The sequence below is a fragment of the Asparagus officinalis genome, chromosome 4 (assembly GCF_001876935.1).
Source record: "Asparagus officinalis chromosome 4, Aspof.V1, whole genome shotgun sequence".
Lineage (NCBI taxonomy): Eukaryota > Viridiplantae > Streptophyta > Magnoliopsida > Asparagales > Asparagaceae > Asparagus > Asparagus officinalis.
The window spans coordinates 5,785,574-5,806,238 of NC_033797.1; the positions used below are offsets into that span (position 1 = coordinate 5,785,574).

Sequence of the window (20,665 nt, forward strand, 5' to 3'; positions counted from 1 at the left end):
TTGCCGCTGCCGCTTAAATATTCTAACTTTTTAGTATATATATCTTGAGTACATTATTTTTTTATTACTGTTATTTTTAAAATTTTGAATTGATCAAATTATCAACATATAATTGACTGTTGAAGGGTGTCAATTTTTTCCAATGGGTGTTTTGAAAAGTTATGACTGTTGGAAGCACATTTTCAAACCCATAAATAGTTTATGATTTTCAGATATCTAGACTTCACTTCTTTCTCAAAACTTTTCTCTCAAAAAAATCTGTAATACTACAAACTTATTTCACAAAAAAATGGTGAAAATTTCTAGATTTGCTTGCTGGAATCTTCATTTTGTTGTTGTATCATGGGAAGAAAATTTGCATTAACCCGAAGCAAATTTGAATATTAAGAGAGACAAATATTTTTTTAAGGAAAGTATTTTATACGCCTCAGAATTTCTGTATCCTTTATAATTTTACTAACCCCCCACCCCCCATGTGGGGAGGTGGATGTTGAATTATAAATCTTATCAGAACATTCTGCATACGAGCGGATTGTTATTGACCCATACAATAGCAATAAGATCTCGCTCTAGTGACAATTGACTTAAATCTGCCATAAGAGGCCAAATAAAATTACTCGTAAACAAAACCAAAACTCGTGATAAGACGGGGCTTAGTTTCGTAGGATCCATCTTTGATTCTATCTTCTATATATTAAGGAGATATGGTTTTGTTACAGTTTTGCAGTATATAGTTTTAACTCGAAAAAATGCCTCAAATCTTATTGCCAACAAAAAAAATAAATTTATGAAAGAAGTCGTGTGACTCCATTGGTCACCAACTAGAATCAACGCGCGACCTTGAACCTTCTGAAAACGAGTGAACTGTAATCCCCGTCCCTTGATTCTACGGGGATCTCACAAGAAATTATCGGATCCGGAATAATCTAAGGGACCCGACCCGACCCGACCCGAATGGGCACGAAGACAGGGGAGCGAGCCCGTATTATCCATTCCCTGTGGATAGAATGCCACGCGTCCTCACCCAAATGGGCAAAATTAATCCCACGATCACCTCCAACATCGGGGGGTGAGATAATAATCTCTAAATTTTTTTTTATTTTTTTTGCACGCTCTCTCTATAAACAAAAACTTCCCTACTGAAGAGAGAGGGAGGGAGAGAGAATTCTCAAGAGCAAGCTATGGCAACTTCAAGCATTATCGCTTCAGCTGCTTCAAGCTTCGTGCTCACCTCAGGCCTCAGCAGCAGCAGCGCAAACACTTCATCGAGGTTCAACTCTGTTTCCTTCAACAAGCCTTCTAAGGCAGGAGGCTGGTGGTGGTGAGAGCTGAAGAGTCTCCGGCGCCGCCTCCAGCGGCGGAAGCCCCGGCGGCCGAGACAGCCACTAAAGCGGCCAAGCCCCCGCCTATTGGCCCCAAGAGGGGTACCAAGGTATCTAGCTATTTTCTTGTAAATTTCTTAAATAGAATTATTGACTATTAGCATAGAACTCTACATGCAGATGTACATGTGAAGAACCAAACTCCGTTATAAACCAATGATCAGTTTTTTTCAATGAGCTCCTAATATGAGTGGGATTCCTTGGAAAAATAGGGTACAAATGGAGGGGTTTCTTGTAATCTAATTTTTCTCAATTTTAACAAAAGGATGGTTATGTAACAGTTTCCATGTTACTCTTGCATAAGATGATGGAAACTTTGGGGAAATCACTGTTTTTTTTTTCTCTAGCGTATGTTATAGCATCCTGCATCCCCCAAGCTCAGAGGAGCAAACATAAAATTTAATCCAAAACCTGACATTCTCCGGTCCTTCCCTCTTCCAACTTCTCAGGTGAAGATACTCAGACCGGAATCCTACTGGCATAAGGGAACCGGATCGGTCGTAACAGTTGACCAGGTAAGTATCCCTACCGTTGACCTTTTTCCAGTCGCGCTTTTCTACTACTAACACAAGGCTGAAACTTCGACAGGATCCAAACACTCGCTACCCCGTAGTCGTCAGGTTCACCAAAGTCAACTATGCTGGCGTCTCTACCAACAACTACGCATTGGATGAGATTGAAGAAGTGAAATGAGATCGATGTTTCTGAGTGTAGTAGGAAAATATCAGTATCAAATCTGTATAAAACTCTTATCATTTCCGCTTGCTCCTGTATTTATCCGCTCGTGTTATCGGGTCTCAGCTCGATAATGGATCTAAATTTTGTGTCTTGTGTTCATGGACTCCTTCGTTAGATGGCATAGAAATAAGATGTGTGTTAATAACCAGATACTTCTCTCAATAAAGAAGCAACCAGAGCTGCTTCCATCAAAAGATCCAACCAAGGATTCTACCCCCACGCTAATATCATCCCGTAATAAGAGTTTTTATTCATTCATCATAGTTTCCATAGTTTCCTTGTAAGTCCATCTTGTTTTCACAATAATAGTATATTATCAACCAGCTCCGATAACTAAGATCGTGGAAACCACATAAACACTACTTAACTTACAGGCCAAATGTAAGCTATTTACCATATGAAGACCTCGATCAGTTACTAGCTGATTCTTATTAATTGCTAGAACAGACAAGTGCCTGAAACACTTGCAAGGTTCTACAGTAAAACATGTTATACATCCAAACCTAAGATCATTATACAACCAAACATGGCCGCGTAGATAAGATAGCAAAGCTTCGACCAGGTCCTCATTTTCACTACCTATATATACAACACTAACAAATCCCCTCTTAGCTAGCAACAAAGCTGAGAAATTACCAGACAGGGAAGAGAGGTCCAGTTCCACCCTCCTTCTCAGCATCAGGAACGCTATTGTAGCAGTAGAGCTGGTTCGACAACTCCCAGCTCCAGTCATCCTTCCTCGACACTGTTATTCGAGGCCACCTGTTGATCCTAACATAGTGCTCCCTGATTTGACCCTCGCCCACATAGCTGGTAATGATTGAGAACGTGCACTCATGACCACCCCACACTTGGTCGTCAGGGTCTGCTGTCTGAGATCCATTAGGGTGGAAGTATCGGCGCATTGGGGGACCGGTACCTTTCCATGATGGGTCCAGGTTAAGCCAGTATTCAGGAGCGGTCTGCGAATGGCAAAAGTTTGATGAGGATGTAGTAACCCAAACTGAATGTTACTAATGGCTTCTTAATGCACTCCTAAATCTTAAAGATCACTTTCTATCATCTTTTTTCCGGCTCATGTTTTTGATATCTTCTTCTGTGGCACAACCTAAAACGTCATATGTTTCATCCACTTTTTAAGTGTCTACGGTACTTGTATAGACAAATGCACCTGAAAACATTTGCTTTTTTATGTTCACGTCAGAGTGAGGGATTTCAGCCACCACTATAGTTGGTATAACCTTCTGCTATAACATTTTGATTGCCATCCACCAGACCATTGGTCATATATTTTTCGTGAATCACTATCTACTGAAGTAGACATTCCACTATGGATATTAGTGGAAGAACCTGATTTAAGATAAGGATGCCATTTCCATAGGTTGCTCTACTACTTTTGTGAACTAATATCTACAGGATACTACATCAAGAAGAAAAGAGTCACTTAACTAACATCATTTGGCACATTTATTTTGGCATCGTATGAGTAACTAACCAGAAAATCTGACTAGATAGGTACAATTGATCTCTCATTTCTGTAGATTACTATATACAGTTTACTTCTACATGAAGATAATGAAATGTACCGTACCTTTTTGAAGCGGAACTCCCAAACATGATCACAGAGATCCTCCTGTGATATGCGAGTCTGAGAACCAAAAGTTGTATGGTTAGAAAGTGTCTCTGAACTCCAGTAACAAGCTTGGAACCGCTTAAATGGGACTAATTAGAAGAACTTTTACCATGTACTTGAAAATAAAATTATATCCACAACCACAATAGTCCATAGGCGGCCTACAATTTCTTTTGGACTCGGTTACGTTCAATCAAATAAAAGACAAGAACAGGTCCTTTTAATATATTCCCTACATATTATATACTAAAGGTTATAACATATGTAGTAACCAAAGCACAATGCCTAGATACATAGTGCTATTTTCTGCTGGAATAGTTATGCCTTTATGTATGTCTAGCACCCCCTCTGAGAAGTATAACAAAATATGTTTTGCAGCTTTATAAATGCAGTCATCACAAACAATGCAGTGGAGAATTTATTTAACAATATAATTTACATGGATATATGATAACTGAAAATAGCATTCAGTGCAGACGATCAAACCGAGAGTCATGGAGCCACAAACTAAATAGATAACGTTGGTTTGCTCTCCTTGGGCAGGAAAGGCCACATTTGATATAGCAAGATAACAAAATTATAACTCTTATCTGTTTATATACACTAGTTGAGATACACGTGTAATGCATGTGGTTGAATATCATGAGTTGAGGTTGAATATCATGATTATTTAAATTGATAAAAATAGAGTAAAAATAAAAAAATAAAAATAAAGTTTTTTGTGGGATTGATCATCAACTCAATAATCTCTCTCTCAAATAAAATATTGGCATTGTTTCCTTTAATCCAGACTGTGGCCACGTGATCTACTATTTGTGAGTTATAAACATATTAATCTAGTATAACATCTCTATTTATTAGTATCATGAAGTCTTCAAAATATGAGTGATCATTCAATTCGTAAATAAATTTTGCATATGAATTTACTTCCAATATGTCCATTAAACTTTTAGTTGTGATTTGATTCATACTCACGTTAACTTTTAGTTGATGTTTCACTCATATTTATATTATCTAATATTCTCATTCAATTTTATAGCTCATTCTCTGTTTCATAGAAGTAAAACTAAAAGTATAAAAAAATATTTTCTTACAAAATTAGAATAGGGAGATTATGATATTTTTTGCTATGTGCTCTAAATATAATTTTTTTTTTCCTTTGATGCAAGGTCTCTATCAAATCTTACCCCAAACGATGTGAATAAAAATGCTATTATAACTCACTTACCTAGGGCAATTATATTGTATTTTAGGATACATAACTCATCTAAAATATCCATATCTCCCAAGTAGATTTTGCTATTGTGAGAACAACATGTTAGAGGCTCGTATTCAAACTTTTTGGCTCTATAAAAGACACAAGAATTTGGAGTGCATAGCTTATATACCATAAAGAACATATCGATTCATGAATAATTTTTTCTAATAATGATATTATTACAACGATATTACTATTCAATATTTTAAATCAAGTTTATTATATAAGATTATGACCCTTTTTAATAAATTATAAAGTATAATATATATAAACCTGATGCTTATAGCCAGCATTTGGGCTCTACAAAATAGGTTAACTTTACATTGTAGTTTGCTATTTGTAATACTATTGGCAATGTCATTACTTTTTATCTTTATTTTATTATTCACACTTTTCTGATGTAAGTTCTCTTTTGCTAATCATTCAAATGGCTATATTTAGTTTTTATAATATCAGAGGTTAGAATATTCTCTTTTATTTAAAAGTGTTGACATGATTTCCTTAAAACATATATACACATAGTAGCAATAGTATATACTTCAGTGCAACTAAAATATTGGCTTGAAGTCATTTAGAGTAAGGTCCATTCTATGCTAGAATGATGATATAGTGATTACACTGTCTAAAAGTCAAAGAAGAAATTTCTACAAAAGAAAAGTAATTTCAAATATCAAATTAAGAACTAATTTATAAAATATACATGGCAGTGCATATAGCTATAGATAGTAAGATATATATATATATCTTCATAAAAATTTCATAATGAGTAACCAACTACAATCATCCTAATTTAAGCATAAATAATTATTATTTTAGTTAATTTGATACGGGTAACTATGGAATAAATCTCCAACAAAAAATAGGAATTGAGATTGTTTTATGCTGTAGGTAAATAAATAAATGTTATTAGAGCTCCTTTATATTAAATTTAAAATAATTTAAATTATTAAGCACCAAATATTAGCTCATGTGAGAAAGTAAAGTAATCTTTGGTCTATATATGTATATAATCAATCAATCAAACTCATTAAAATTATGATGACCACGGTCAAAATTATATGGTGGGTTCACATTAAATATAATTTATAAAAAATAATACACTAAAGTCAAAATCTTTATAATCACTACATAGATTGTCTGAAATTTTTTGCATATATAAACTATACTACCTATAAATAGTGATGCACACACTTAACTATGGTCTAATAATCTTAAGAACGACTTATTCTTCAATATCATCATTAATTGATGTATATGTGTATTACACTGAAAACACAATAAAAATTTAGAAAATTACAAAATAAACACCCACAAAAGTTTTAAAAAGTGTAAAAAAAACACCCTAAAATTTATAACTTACAAATGCACAAAACTATTAAACATTACATTAAAATCAAGGAAATACAAAAAAAATCATTGAAAATTTTCAAACTTTAGAGGAGTAATTTACAATGTACTATATTTTAAGGTTATTTTTTTTATAAATTTCAAATTTAATAGATTTTCAATTAGTTATGTTATTTTCAAAAAAGATATGGGTAATATTTACCATGAAATTTTTTTCCTAAATTTATACTTTAAAAAGGCGCATGATATTTTTTACAAAATTTTAATTTTCTAGGGGTTGTTAGTAATTTTACATATTCATTTTAGTGTCTATAGATTAGAAATTCTCATGGTGTTTTTTTGTAAATTATCTAGGGCTACATTGATTAGTAATTTTTGCAACATTTTGTCTATAGATTAGTATGTTTGCATTTTTTTTTGCAAAATTTTAATTTTCTAGCGGTTGTTAGTAATTTTCATAAACCTATATTTTTTGCAAATTTTTAAACTTATAGGCCTTTTCTACAGATTGTAAATTGTTTATAGACTATTTATAATTCATATGCTTTCAATTAACTAACAACCCCTAGAAAGTTTTTAAATTATTAGTAATTTTTTAAACTTTTGAAATTTTTAGGGTGTTTTTTATAAATTTTGAATTTTAAACGTTTGTTTATAATTTTTAAAACTTTAAGGGTGTTTCCTATAAATTATAAATTATATAAGGGATATTTGTAATTCCTATATTTTTAATGTACTATTAGGTCAGAAATTATCAGGTATTTTTGTAAATTTTACAATTTTGAGGGTTTTATTTTGTAATTTGTAAAAAGTTCAGAGTATGTATTGTAAATTCCATAAATTTTTGGGGGTTGTTTGTGTTATTTGTAGGTTTTTAGTATGTTTATAGGTTTGAAAATTTTAAGGTGTTTTTAATAAATTTTGAATTTTAGGGGTGTTTTTGTAATTTTTAAAACTTACAAGATATTTTCTCCAAAGTTAAAAAACTTTTAGTTTCTAGTTAGCATATATTTTTAGATTTCTCACTGAATTGAGATAAGTAAAATTTATAATTTTTAAGATGTTTTAATAAAATTTTGAATTTGTAGGGGGCGTTTTTACCATTTAAAAAACTTGAAGAATATTTTTTACAAAGTCCAAAAACTTTTAGGTGCTAGCTAGCATATATTTTTTAGATTTCTCTACGAACTGAAATAAGTAAAAGATTTGAATTATATGAAACGTATTTATTTTATCTAATAACATGTTAAGTCTCTTTATGAATAAAATAAATCATTAGGTTACCAATTCAAAGAAGATATGATAATTAGAATAGATTAGGATAACAATGTAATATTCAAAAAAATGTAAGGGTAATATTGACAATGGAAAGATTTTTCCAAACTCTATTTTTAAAGGGGGTATGATTACACGCCACTAGAATTAATTAGTAACACACCTGTCACATCACTATAAAAAATAGCTTGTACTCATCATGAAGAGCTACAAAATAACTTGTGCTCCTGAATTAACAATGTTATTCATTATCGAAAGAAAAAGAAAATTGAGATTATTTGAAATGAATAAAAACCACAAAATCTGGTTATTAATTCAGCAAGCCGAACTAGAGGGTAGGGAAGAGTAATGGTACTGACGACAAGGTGAATTATTAGTCTGAAACATCAGACTACTTTCCTGATGCATGGCAGAAATATAGGCACAACAACCTAAAGCTTGCCACCCTCCCGCAACTAAACACTAATCCAATGGCAAATGAAATGATACTACGTCATAAAGTCACCAAGGGTAGGACAGATCTGGAAAAAAAACTAAACCAATAGGGGCAAAAAGAAGAGAATAATGAGAAATAAATTAGTCCATTTCAGGATTGCATGTCAAAAAGTGGTAGTTTTGCGCATGGAGTATATTTCTAGAATTGATCATGCATTATATGGCTGAGTAGAGCGACCTACCACTGATGAGATTCTGAGGCAACAAAGAGGCATCTGGACAAAGTCTCAAATGAAATTCCGACTGGAGAAAGAAAATAATTGTGAAACAGAACAATTGGCATACTACACTATAAGAACAAGATTTAGAGAGAGAATGTAGTTCGAAAGAGAAAAAGCTCAAGTGCAATGACAGAATAAATTTTATCTCATACTGGGTGTTTGAAATAAAAGTATCACCTCCAATAATGATTGTGATGACGCACTCGGCATGGTTAGGTTTCTTTAATCAATCTTTGATCAGTGCATCAAACCTCTGGAAAGAATGTAGGTGGCCATGTTCGCATAAGCTTGAACGCTCACAATATAAGAAGCAAACACAACTAATAACAGAGAAACAACTGATGCATATAAGAAATGTAGATTTGAAGAGAAGAGTGAACCAAGTTAGATGTAGAGCTGGTGCAGGAAGGGACTCCTCAAAGGGACATACCAAGAGGCAAAAAGCTAGACAAGGAACTTGCTCAGCCAGTCATTGCCTTCAACATTAAATGAAAGAAAATAACTATCTTCCAATGTTGTATACAAGGATGATTTACTAGATAAGGATACAGTCTCTACTGCATCAAATGATGCTAAAATAAAGCAAGTACATGCAAACACAGATGGTGCATACAAGCGAAGATTGACGTTCTGAACAAGAGAAATAAACTCTAAACCACGCGCACCTGATGTTAATGGGCACTGCAGAGAATATAATGTCAGAATGTGTTCAAATCCAACTAAAAGTTGTAAAGTAGCCTGACTTCAATGTACTAACGAACCTAGTGAGAGGAGATAAATTTTGAGCTCATTCCAGTCCCACATTTTCATTTGAAATATGGTTGAACAAGAACAGGCACAAGGGGCTCGCTCTTTTGGGTGAAGTTGTAGTGTTCAACCTTATTAAACACACATATCATACATTTATCCTTAATTGAATTCCAAATGTAAATAATCCACATTTGCAATATTTGTAGCTATTGGCTTGGTTAAAGTTTGTGTTGGATATCATGTCCCCATGATATACTTTTGATGATAACAATTTATTCATAATGTCAATCACTATGTGTATGTACTCACATTTCAATGTAGTTATCAACATGAACAAGTACAAGATGAGTTCAAGGCATCAAGAAGTAAAGAAGATGAAGAGCTTATGTATCAATGTAATTTTTACATTTTCTTTACTTAGAAAATATTGTACAAGCCTTGATCACTCACACATACACACACATAGAGATTAGAACACATCAACACAGGCTTAATGTGTTGGTTAACAATAGAAATTCCCTATTTTAACCATTAGAGTATTTAGTTAATCATTGAGTCTAAAATATTTCATACATGACATTTTTACCTCTTAATAGTCGACTAATTAGATTAGTAGCCGACTATTGAAGTCTAAGATCAAAATATAAGTTTTTGTAAAAATACAGAGTAGTCGACTACTAAGGATTATAGTCGACTACTCAGCTTCGAATTTTGAATTCTAGAATTTTTTATTTACATAGTAGTCGACTAATGACAATAATAGTCAACTACTAAAGAAAATTCTGAGTTATCTGAAGTCTGTTAAACTCAGAGTAGTCGACTACAATAACAATTAGTCGACTACTAAGACAGTTTTCAGACATTTCAGAATTTAAATTAATAACAATTTATAGCCATTTTGTGGGTTTGAAAGCCTATCTTTTCAAGGCTATAAATATGTAATATGTTCAGAATTTTGAGACACGGATTCCTATACATAAGATTCAAGTTTTGTGCATCTTTCAAAAGATTTTTTTTTAGATTTTCACTAAGTGTTGAGAAAAATCATTTTCTGAAATTGCCTTTGATCCTCATTCAATATACAATCAAGTTAGGCAATTTTTAGATATTCAAAACGTTCCTAGCCACTGCTACACATCACAATACTATCAAAGCTTATAGGAATCAAGTTGTATCAAGACAAGTGTTCTCTCAGGTGTGAGAGGTGTAATCTCTTGGTGACAAGATTGGGTGCAATTTGCATGGACTTACAAATTGATCAGGTTTGATGTTTTGATTTTGTAAGTTTTCAAAATCATAGTCGAACTCTCAAGCGGGATTTGCTTGGGGACTGGATGTACACCTGGGAGGTGGAACCAGTATAAAATTCTGTGTTTGTGATTGTTATTTTCTGTGATTGTGTTATTTCTTTGCAAATTATAATCTTCTTTGTATCTATTTTTTAAAAAAAAACCATTCATCACCCTCTAGTGTTCTATTGTGATTGGATCAGATCCTACATTTGGTATCAGAGCAAGGTTGAAGAAATGGCATTTAATTCTGACTCAAACTCAAAATTCAAGGAAGGACACTCTACAAACGTCCATCAATGTTTGATGGACTGAATTACAACTATTGGAAGTGTCGGATGAAAATATATCTCCAATCAATTGGCTACGAACTTTGGAATATTGTGGAAACAAAATACGAGAAGCCAACTACTCCTTTCACGGAATAGACTACATCTCAAAGGAACAATGCAAATTTGGATTCTAAAGCAATGAATGCCTTATTCTGTGCTCTTGACAAGAATGAGTTTAACAGGGTGTCAACAGCCACATTCACATATGATATTTAGCACACACTCGAGGTAACTCATGAAGGTACAAGTAAGGTTAAAGAATCTAAAATTTCTGTTCTTGTACACCACACTCGAGGTAACTCATGAAGGTACAAGTAAGGTTAAAGAATCTAAAATTTCTGTTCTTGTACACAGGTTCGAATTATTTAGAATGAAAAGGTACAAGTAAGGTTAAAGAATCTAAAATTTCTGTTCTTGTACACAGGTTCGAATTATTTAGAATGAAAGAAAACGAGACCATTGGAGAGATGTTTACAAGGTTTACTAATATCACTAATTCTCTCATCGGTCTTGGAAAAGTATACACTCAAGTGGAGATGATGCGGAAGATACTTCGTTCACTTACTCCACAATGGGAAAAGAAAGTTACCGCTATAGAGGAAGCAAATGACTTATCAACTCTTACGGTAGAAAATTTAATTGATAATCTCATGGCCTATGAAGTTCAAATTGAAGATAGAAAGAATGAGGATGAATCAAAGAACAAGAAAGTGCTTGCATTCAATACTACTTCCGATAAAGAAGATTCGGATGATGATGAAAAAATTGAAGAAAAGGAAAGTGCTCATATGTGTTTTATGACTCAAGATGAAGTAATAATGAAGAACTTTTAGATGTTTTTAATGAATTATATGAAACTTTTTTGAGATTAAAGGCTTCACATAATTTTCTTAAAGGTGAAAATAAAAGATTACTTGAAGAAGTTTCTGATTTTAAATCTTTCACTTCTTTTAATTCTTAAATAATTGAATTAAAAAAGGAAATAAATCCTTGTTTAAAGAAAAACATGTTTTGACTAATGAGAATGTTTATCTAAAATCAAAATGCAATGATTTAAAAATCCGTATTAATGTTTTAGATAAAGATATTTCTTCTATTAAATTAAAATATGATGATATATGTTTAAATGTTAGTAAATTCAATAAAGGTAAAGAAAATCTTAATAATTTACTTTCATATAAAAAAGAATCTCAAAAGACAAAAGGTTTGGGTTTTCATGTTAACAAAAATTTTTCTAAGACAACCATTTTTGTAAAATCAACTTCTAAGTTGCATGAACATAATGTTAAAGATAATGTTTTATGTGAAAAGAAATCAAAATATTTATCCATTTGGGTACTTAAAGAATTAACTTCATTAAAAAAAGTCTTATATTTTTATCTTTATTAAAGATGTTTGTTTATCAAATAACTATTTAGACAAATCAAACTCTTCATGGGTTTGGTTTCCTAAAGGCTAATTTTATGGACCCAACATAGCATGGATATCAAAATTGAAAATGTTTATCATTTCAGGTACCTAAGAAAAATAGGTGGATTTTGGATAGCGGTTACTCTAAACATATGATCGGAAATATACAATTATTGTCATCTTGTCAAAATAATGATGTTGATATCGTCACTTTTGGAGATAACAACAAAGGGAAGGTCATCGGTATTGGAATTGTCGGTAATCTAAATAAACCTATAATTGATAATGTTTTATTAGTTGATGATCTTAAACATAATTTGCTTAGTATAAGTCAACCTTGTGATAAAGGTTCTAAAATTATTTTTGAAAAAGAATCTTGCTTAATTTATGATATTAATATGATTACTGTATTATTTAAAGGACATAGAAAAAATAATATATATGTTTTATCTATGAATAACATTTCTAATGAACATTGCCTTCTTATATCTTCTAATGATTCTATTTTATGGCATAAACGTTTTGGTCATGTTAACTTTAAACATAGTTCTAAAATTTCTAAGAATGATTCTGTTAAAGATTTACCTAAGCTTTCTTATAAAGATAATTTTTTTTATGCATGTCAACAAGAAAAAAATGCAAAAATCATCTTTTAAATCTAAAAATATAATTTCTACAAGTAAACCACTAGAATTAATTCATATTGATCTTTTTGGTCCTTCTAGAGTTGCATCATTAAATGGAAGCAAATATGCATTTGTACTTGTTGATGATTTTTCAAGATTTACATGGGTAATATTTCTTAAACATAAAAATGATGCTTTTAATAAGTTTTCTATCTTTTGCAAAAGAATTCAAAAACAAAAGTCTCTTTCTATTATACTATTCGTAGTGATCATAGAGGAGAATTTAAAAATGAACTTTTTACAATTTTTTGTGATAAAAATGGTATTTCTCACACTTTTTTTCCCTCGAGCGGCTCCACAAAATGGAGTTGTAGAAAGGAAGAATAGAACTTTACAAGAATGTGTTAGAACCATGTTGTGTGATAGTAATCTACCAAAGTATTTTTAGGCAGAAGCTGTCTTTACAGCATATTATGTTCAAAACAGAATTTTTATTTAGACCTATTTTAAAGAAAACACCTTATGAGTTGTTTTATGATAAAATTCCTAAAGTTTCTTATTTTAAAATTTTTGGTTGTAAATGCTTTGTTTTAAACACAAAAGATAACTTGGACAAATTTGATTCTAAGTGTGACGAAGGAATATTTGTTGGATATTCTAACCATAGCAAAGCTTATAGAATATATAACAAAAGAACCTTAGTCATTGAAGAATCTATGCATGTTTCTTTTGATGAGAATTTTATAAAAACACCTACTGTTTTAAATAATGATGATGATTTAATTGACTCTATTCATGATACTCCAATGCTAGATGTTTCAAAAAATGATAATTTACAAAATAATTTACCTAAGAATTTTGTAGAAGTTAAAAATCATCCACGTGATTTGGTTATTGGTAATATTTCTGATAAAATCACTATTAGATCTCATGTTAATTTGATTGCTCATGCTGTTTTTATTTCTATTATTGAACCTAAAAATATAAAAGAAACTTTGCTTGATGATTTTTGGATAATTGCTATGCAAGATGAACTAAATCAATTTACAAGAAATAATGTTTGGGATCTTGTATCTAGACCACAAGATAAATGCATTATTAGAACCAAATGGATATTTAAAAATAAATTAGATGAATCTGGACAAGTTGTTACAAACAAAGCCAGATTAGTTGCACAAGGATATAATCAAGAAGAAGGTATTGATTATGATGAAGCCTATGCACCAGTTACACGTTTAGAATCTATAAGAATTTTACTTGTATTTGCATGTTTTATGAATTTTAAATTATATCAAATGGATGCTATAAGAATTTTACTTGTATTTGCATGTTTTATGAATTTTAAATTATATCAAATGGATGTTAAAAGTGTTTTTTTAAATGATACTTGTATTTGCATGTTTTATGAATTTTAAATTATATCAAATGGATGTTAAAAGTGTTTTTTTAAATGATTTTATTAAAGAAGAAGTTTTTGTAGAACAACCTCCAGGTTTTGAAAATGGAAGTTTTCCAAACCATATTTTTAAACTTAAAAATGCTTTGTATGGTCTAAAACAAGCACCCCGTGCTTGGTATGATAGATTAAAAAATTTTCTTTTAACTTCTGTTTTTGAAACAAGAAAAGTTGATTCTACACTTTTTATAAAGAAAATTAATAAAAATATACTATTAATGCAAATATATGTAGATGATATAATACTTGGTTCTACTAACGATAATCTTTGTCAAGAGTTTGCTAAGACTATGCAGGATGAATTTAAAATGAGTCACGTGGGTGAACTTAATTTTTTCCTTGGACTACAAATCAAACAAATAAAAAAAGGAATTTTTATCAACCAAGACAAGTATGCTAAGGAATTAACGCTTTGGTATGAAAAATACAACAAGCAAACCAACACCAATAAGTACAACTACATCACTTGATAAAGATGAAAATGATAAAAATATTGACCAAAAGCTATATCGATGTATGATTGGATCACTTCTTTACATTATTGCAAGTAGACCTGATATTATGTTTAGTGTATGTTTATGTGCTAGATTTCAGTTTAATCCTAAAGAATCACACCTTAAAACTGTAAAAAAAAATTTAGATATCTCAAAAACACTACAGATTATGGTTTATTTTATCCTAAGAATAGCACATTTGATTATCATATAGTGATGTTGATTTTGCCGGATGTAAATCTGATAGAAAAGTACAAGTGGTACATGTCACTTTCTTGGACATTTATTTGTATCTTGGTTTAGTAAAAAGCAAAATTCAGTGTCATTATCAACTACTGAAGCAGAATATATTGTTGCTAGTCTTGCATGTGCTCAAGTTTTATGGATGAAACAAACATTATCTGATTATGGTATAGTTTGTCTCATATCATCCATAATGTGTGACAATAGAAGTGCCATTAATTTATCTAAAAATCTTATTCAACATTCACGTACAAAACATATTAACATAAGACATTATTTTTTATGTGATACTGTACTAAAAGGTGTTATTTCTTTAGATTTTATTTCAACCGATAAACAAATTGCTGATATATTAACAAAACCTTTAAAAGAAGAAATATATGTTAAATTAAGAAGGGAATTAGGTATATGTTCTTTAGAAGATTTAAACTAAGTTTTTAAAGTCAATATATATGCATATTCAGTCTTAATAATCGACTAATCAAGTTTGTAGTCGACTACATGCACAAGTATTGCATATAAAACATTATGTTGATTACAGTGTAGTCGACTAATTTGACCTGTAGTCGACTAATTTGAGTTATATCTGAAATCTAGAATTCTGTTGATTACAGTATAGTCGACTAATTTGACCTATGGTCGACTATTCTGAGTTAGATCCGAAATCCAGAATTCTGTCGATTACAGTGTAGTCGACTATTTTTCTTAGTAATCGACTACATGCACAGATTTTTCACACTTACAGTTTTTGAGCATATTGGATTTTTTACTTATCAAATCCAAAACCCAATACCCATTCCCTATATCAAATTCAATTTAGATCAAATCTTAACCATGCATATGATTTTGTTGATCTAATCTTGACCATACATTTTTAAGTTACAAAAACTACCCTAAATCCTAAACTACCCACTTCAAAAACCGATCCCTCTTCTTCCTCACTTCAGAACCCACCGAATCCAGGTTAGGACATCATCAAACTTTCATTTTCTCCAAAAATTTCCATTAAGTTCTTTGTTTTCTTTAGTATTTCAGTTCTTGTGGTCGACTACAACCATTATTGGTCGACTACTACGTGTATTTCTAGGGTTATCATGAGTTTGGTAAGTTCTTCAACTTGATCTTTCCTAGTTCTTGTTCCTTTTTGAATTATCATGTCTAGAGCAAAGAAGGCTAAGCAAGTTCATACAAGTGTTAATAATGAAATCATTGTCTATTTAAAAAATCCTGATTTACTTGAAGAATTTAACAATATATGTATATTTAAAGTTTTTCCAGGACGTTTTGTGAAATTTGATGATTTCATCTCTTGAAACTTCAGTTCATACTTTGAAAATGTGGGATTGCTTGAATTATTTTCAGCCGAAAATAGAAAACCCACATATCCGTTTCTCGTTCAATTGTTCTTTACAAATATAGAACGTGTATGAACTATAAGTGGAACTGAAAAATTAAAAACTCTTGTGAAAGGAATAGAAATTGAATTGACTTCTAAGTCAATTGGAAAAATCTATAACATTCCTTTCAGAGGTGTTTCACTTAGATCAATCAAAATGAATGATGTAAATTTACTATTCAATCATATTTTTCTTCCGGGTTATGGTAAACCTTTAAATAATTCAAATAAACTTCGTCTGATTCCTCGTTTCATTGCTCGAATTTTAGCCTATAATATGTTTCAAAAAACTGGAAGTTTTCATTTTATTTTCCTAGATTTAGCAAAAACCTTATATGCTATAATTGGGAATATCCAAGTTAATTGGGCTGAAGTTTATTATGACAATCTGTTGACTATACCAAAAGAATTTTTTCCTTATGATGCATTTTTAACAAAGGTCTTTGATAAATTCCATGTCGATCTTGAATCAGAAAATTCCGTCGTTCGTTCCATTGAGTTCTTTGACTCTAATACCCTAACTAGGATGAAGTTAACTAATTTTAAACTTCATGATCAAAATCCCCAAGATGAGCCTCACCCTCCTTAAGAACAAATTCCACATGATATTCCACAATCCTCAAGTCAAGCAGGCCCTTCTTCTAGCCAACAACCACCTCAAATGCAATCAGAAATCTCGGATGTGCAATATAACATATTGTCTGCACGCATCCTTGAGTTAGAGACTAGTCAGCGAGCTCTTTATTCCCAGAACAATTACATCATCAGTAATCAGGATGAGTTAATTAAGAAATTTGATAACTTGGATATAAAGCTCAATGCTTTTTTCCAAGGATATCCACCTCCTCCAGGACCTTCATGTTACAAGATCATGCATGCATCATGTAGTGTTTGGTTTAATATCATGTTTGTGGTAAAAACTATTTGTTAACTTGGTTTGTTTAAGTTTTATGTGTTAAAAACTATGTGTTAGTTATTTGCTTTAAGACTTGTGTAATATGTCGTGTGTTGCTACTATGTTTATGTTGATTAAGACTATGTATGAATTTGTGCTTCTTTTAATCATGCTTACTATGTTTATTTTTTTAAATATTATGTGTTCATGAGCTACTTATATTACAAACAGATTGTGAAGATAGAAATTGTCGAAATTTTGATATTCATGACAAGTCTTTGCCTACCCATATGGATGGGTGAAGTAATGGACTATGTTCACAATTTAGAAGATCTTTTTGAAGTTTTGGCTCATGAAGATGATATTATGATATGTTTAACATAGATGTTTATTTTTTTTTTTGTTAATGACAAAGGGGGAGAATGGTATCAATGTTATGTTATATATAGACTCAAAACTATAAATTGTAGACTCTAATATGTTTTTTTTTTGCAGGGGGAGTAAGTATATTTGTTCATAAATGTTAATTCTTTTAGAATATATTTACATATGCATAAATTGTTAGTCATCATCAAAAAAGGGGAGAATGTTGGATATCATGTCCCCATGATATACTATTGATGATAACAATTTATTCATAATGTCAATCACTATGTGTATGTACTAACATTTTAATGTAGTTATCAATATGAACAAGTACAAGATGAGTTCAAGACATCAAGAAGTAAAGAAGAAGAAGAGCTTATGTATCAATGTAATTTTTATATTTTCTTTACTTAAAAATATTGTACAAGTCTTGATCACTTACACATACACACATAAAGAATAGAACACATTAACACAGGCTTAATGTGTTGGTTAACAATAAAAATCTTCTATGTTAACCATTAGAGTATTTAGTTAATCATTGAGTCTAAAATATTTCATACATAACATTTTTACCCCTTAATGGTCGACTAATTAGATTAGTAGTCGACTACTGAAATCTAAGATCAAAATAAAAGTTTCTGTAAAAATACAGAGTAGTCGACTACTAAGGATTATAGTCGACTACTCAGCTTTGAATTTTGAATTCCAGATTTACAGAGTAGTCGACTAATGACAATAATAGTCGACTACTAAAGAAAATTCTGAGTTTTCTGAAGTCTGTTGAACTCAGAGTAGTCGACTATAATAACAATTAGTCGACTACTAAGACAGTTTTCTGATATTTTAAAATTTAAATTAATAACAGTTTATAGCCGTTTTGTGTACGTTTTTAGGATTTGAAAACCTGTCTTTTCAAGGCTATAAATATGTTATATGTTCAGAATTTTGAGACACGAATTCCTATACATAAGATTCAAGTTTTGTGCATCTTTCAAAAGAATTTTTTTTAGATTTTCACTAAGTGTTGAGAAAAATCATTTTTTGAAATTGCCTTTGATCCTCATTCAATGTACAATCAAATTAGGTAACTTTCAGAGATCCAAAACGTTCCTAGCCACTGCTACACATCACAATACTATCAAGGCTTATAGGAATCAAGCTCTATCAAGACATGTGTTCTCTCGGGTGTGAGAGGTGTAATCTCTTGGTGAAGAGATTGGGTGCAATTTGCGTGGACTTGCAAATTGGTCAGGTTTGATGTTTTAATTTTGTAAGTTTTTTAAAATCATAGTGGAACTCTCAATCAGGATTTGCTTGGAGACTAGATGTACACCTGGGAGGTGAAACCAGTATAAAATTCTGTGTTTGTGATTGTTATTTTCTGTGATTGTGCTATTTCTTTGCAAATTATAATATTCTTTGCATCTATTTTTAAAAGAATACTATTCATCCCCCCCTAGTGTTTTATTGTGATTGGATCAGATCCTACAGTATGTTAGCCCACGATCAATATCAGAATACATACATAACTCATCCATTTTAATAACGGAACTAGACTTTCAAGATGTAAAATCTTTTCAACTTTGATCCTTTTACCCAACTGATGTTTTATAAATATAACTAAATATGATACAAATGAAAGCTTCCTTGATTTACATACATACATGCTATAACCTTCAACTAAACATCAAACGGCATTGGCAGGAAATTGTAAACATAATTGCTTGATAAAGAACAATGTCAATCTCAAGTAGCAAAAGCAGCAAATAGGATGAAGCCAAAATTACAATTATATCAACAAAAAACTCATTAGTTACTCGTTTTCCATCCATGATACACATGGAGTAGGTTGCGAGCTTTGATGCTCCCCGCACTGTCCTGAGGCGCGGGATGTGTGCCTTACCCACCCATAATTCCTCACACTGCAATCACAACCACCATATAATAAAACATTCACCATCATCGCGAACAAAATGCCGAAATTCCACAAAATTGAATAAAACATTGAAAATGCAAAACCTAGTTACAAACCAAGTAACCAAAATTCACAATCCCGTAACTATGAAACCAAATTTCGACCAGAGTCGTATGACTCTAAATTCAGTACACAGCAAATGCAAGATTCAACCAAACTATGAATTTCTACAGGGGACATTACCTAAAAAAAGTAAATTCATCGTAATAAACAAAGTACAAACATCTAAAATCTCAGTAAAAACGACAATAAACATTACAAATTTCAGAAAATCACCAAATTCTCAGTTCGGGAAGAAAGAATGGCACGAATTCAGATTATAACATTCCAATCCAAACAAAACCCTAGTCCAAAAAATCGAAGTCCCAAGATTCTCAATCCAGCTTCAACCATATTATGAATTTCTAAGAAAAGAGGGAATAAAGGAAAATACAAGGAAGATAATTCATATCGATGACAGATACAGAATGCCAAAAAAAATTGAAAAATTTTAAAAATTTTCAGTAACTAATAACCAAAATAAAAAAAATGCCAAACTTCAATAAAATCACAGCCCTAACTCAACCAGAACAAAATTCTCAATCCATAAGCCCAAACACCCAAAATCTCGGTCAACAAACAGAGAGACAGAACGTGAACAACATCTAAAATCTCTCAGTACCTACTACGGCCAAAAACATTACAAATGCCAAAGAAATATAAAAAAATTTAAAAAAAACCCTAACCCTAGCTCAACAGAACCAAAATTCACGCACCTTGGGAGCCCAAAGGCGATCGGAGGAGGCGATCTCGTGCCACCCGCGAGAAACAACCAGCAATCGTGCCACGCTGCGTGCGTCCAAAAACTCAACCACCCTCGTCACGAGATCCGATCCGAGAACCTCCAGCGGATCCCTGCTCGATCCATCGAATTCCTCCCCAGGATCACCGCCCGCTAGATTTTTGGATTCGATCGTCGTCGGCTCTGGCTCTTTCGCCGCTCTCCCTCCCCTCTTCCGCTTCTTCTTCCTCGGCTCCGACCCGTCTCCTGCTTCTCCTCTCTCCCTTCTGGTTCTTCTGCTCGCTGCTTCCGCCATTGAAG

General features: G+C 31.8%; 2 protein-coding genes across 2 annotated transcripts; one reads left to right on the forward strand and one right to left on the reverse strand.

Annotated features, from left to right (window-relative positions):
* Positions 1,098-2,219, forward strand: LOC109836454 (photosystem I reaction center subunit IV, chloroplastic-like). The gene is given in 4 exon segments (XM_020404348.1): positions 1,098-1,311; positions 1,314-1,432; positions 1,832-1,897; positions 1,971-2,219. Coding segments are annotated over 4 exon segments (420 nt in total). The 5' UTR covers positions 1,098-1,181; the 3' UTR covers positions 2,076-2,219.
* Positions 2,314-20,660, reverse strand: LOC109836455. The gene is made up of 4 exons (XM_020404349.1): positions 20,340-20,660; positions 19,397-19,531; positions 3,712-3,768; positions 2,314-3,082 (listed from the first exon to the last, which is right to left on the reverse strand). Exons 1-4 carry the CDS (start codon positions 20,658-20,660, stop codon positions 2,753-2,755), a joined length of 843 nt encoding a protein of 280 aa, XP_020259938.1. The 3' UTR covers positions 2,314-2,752.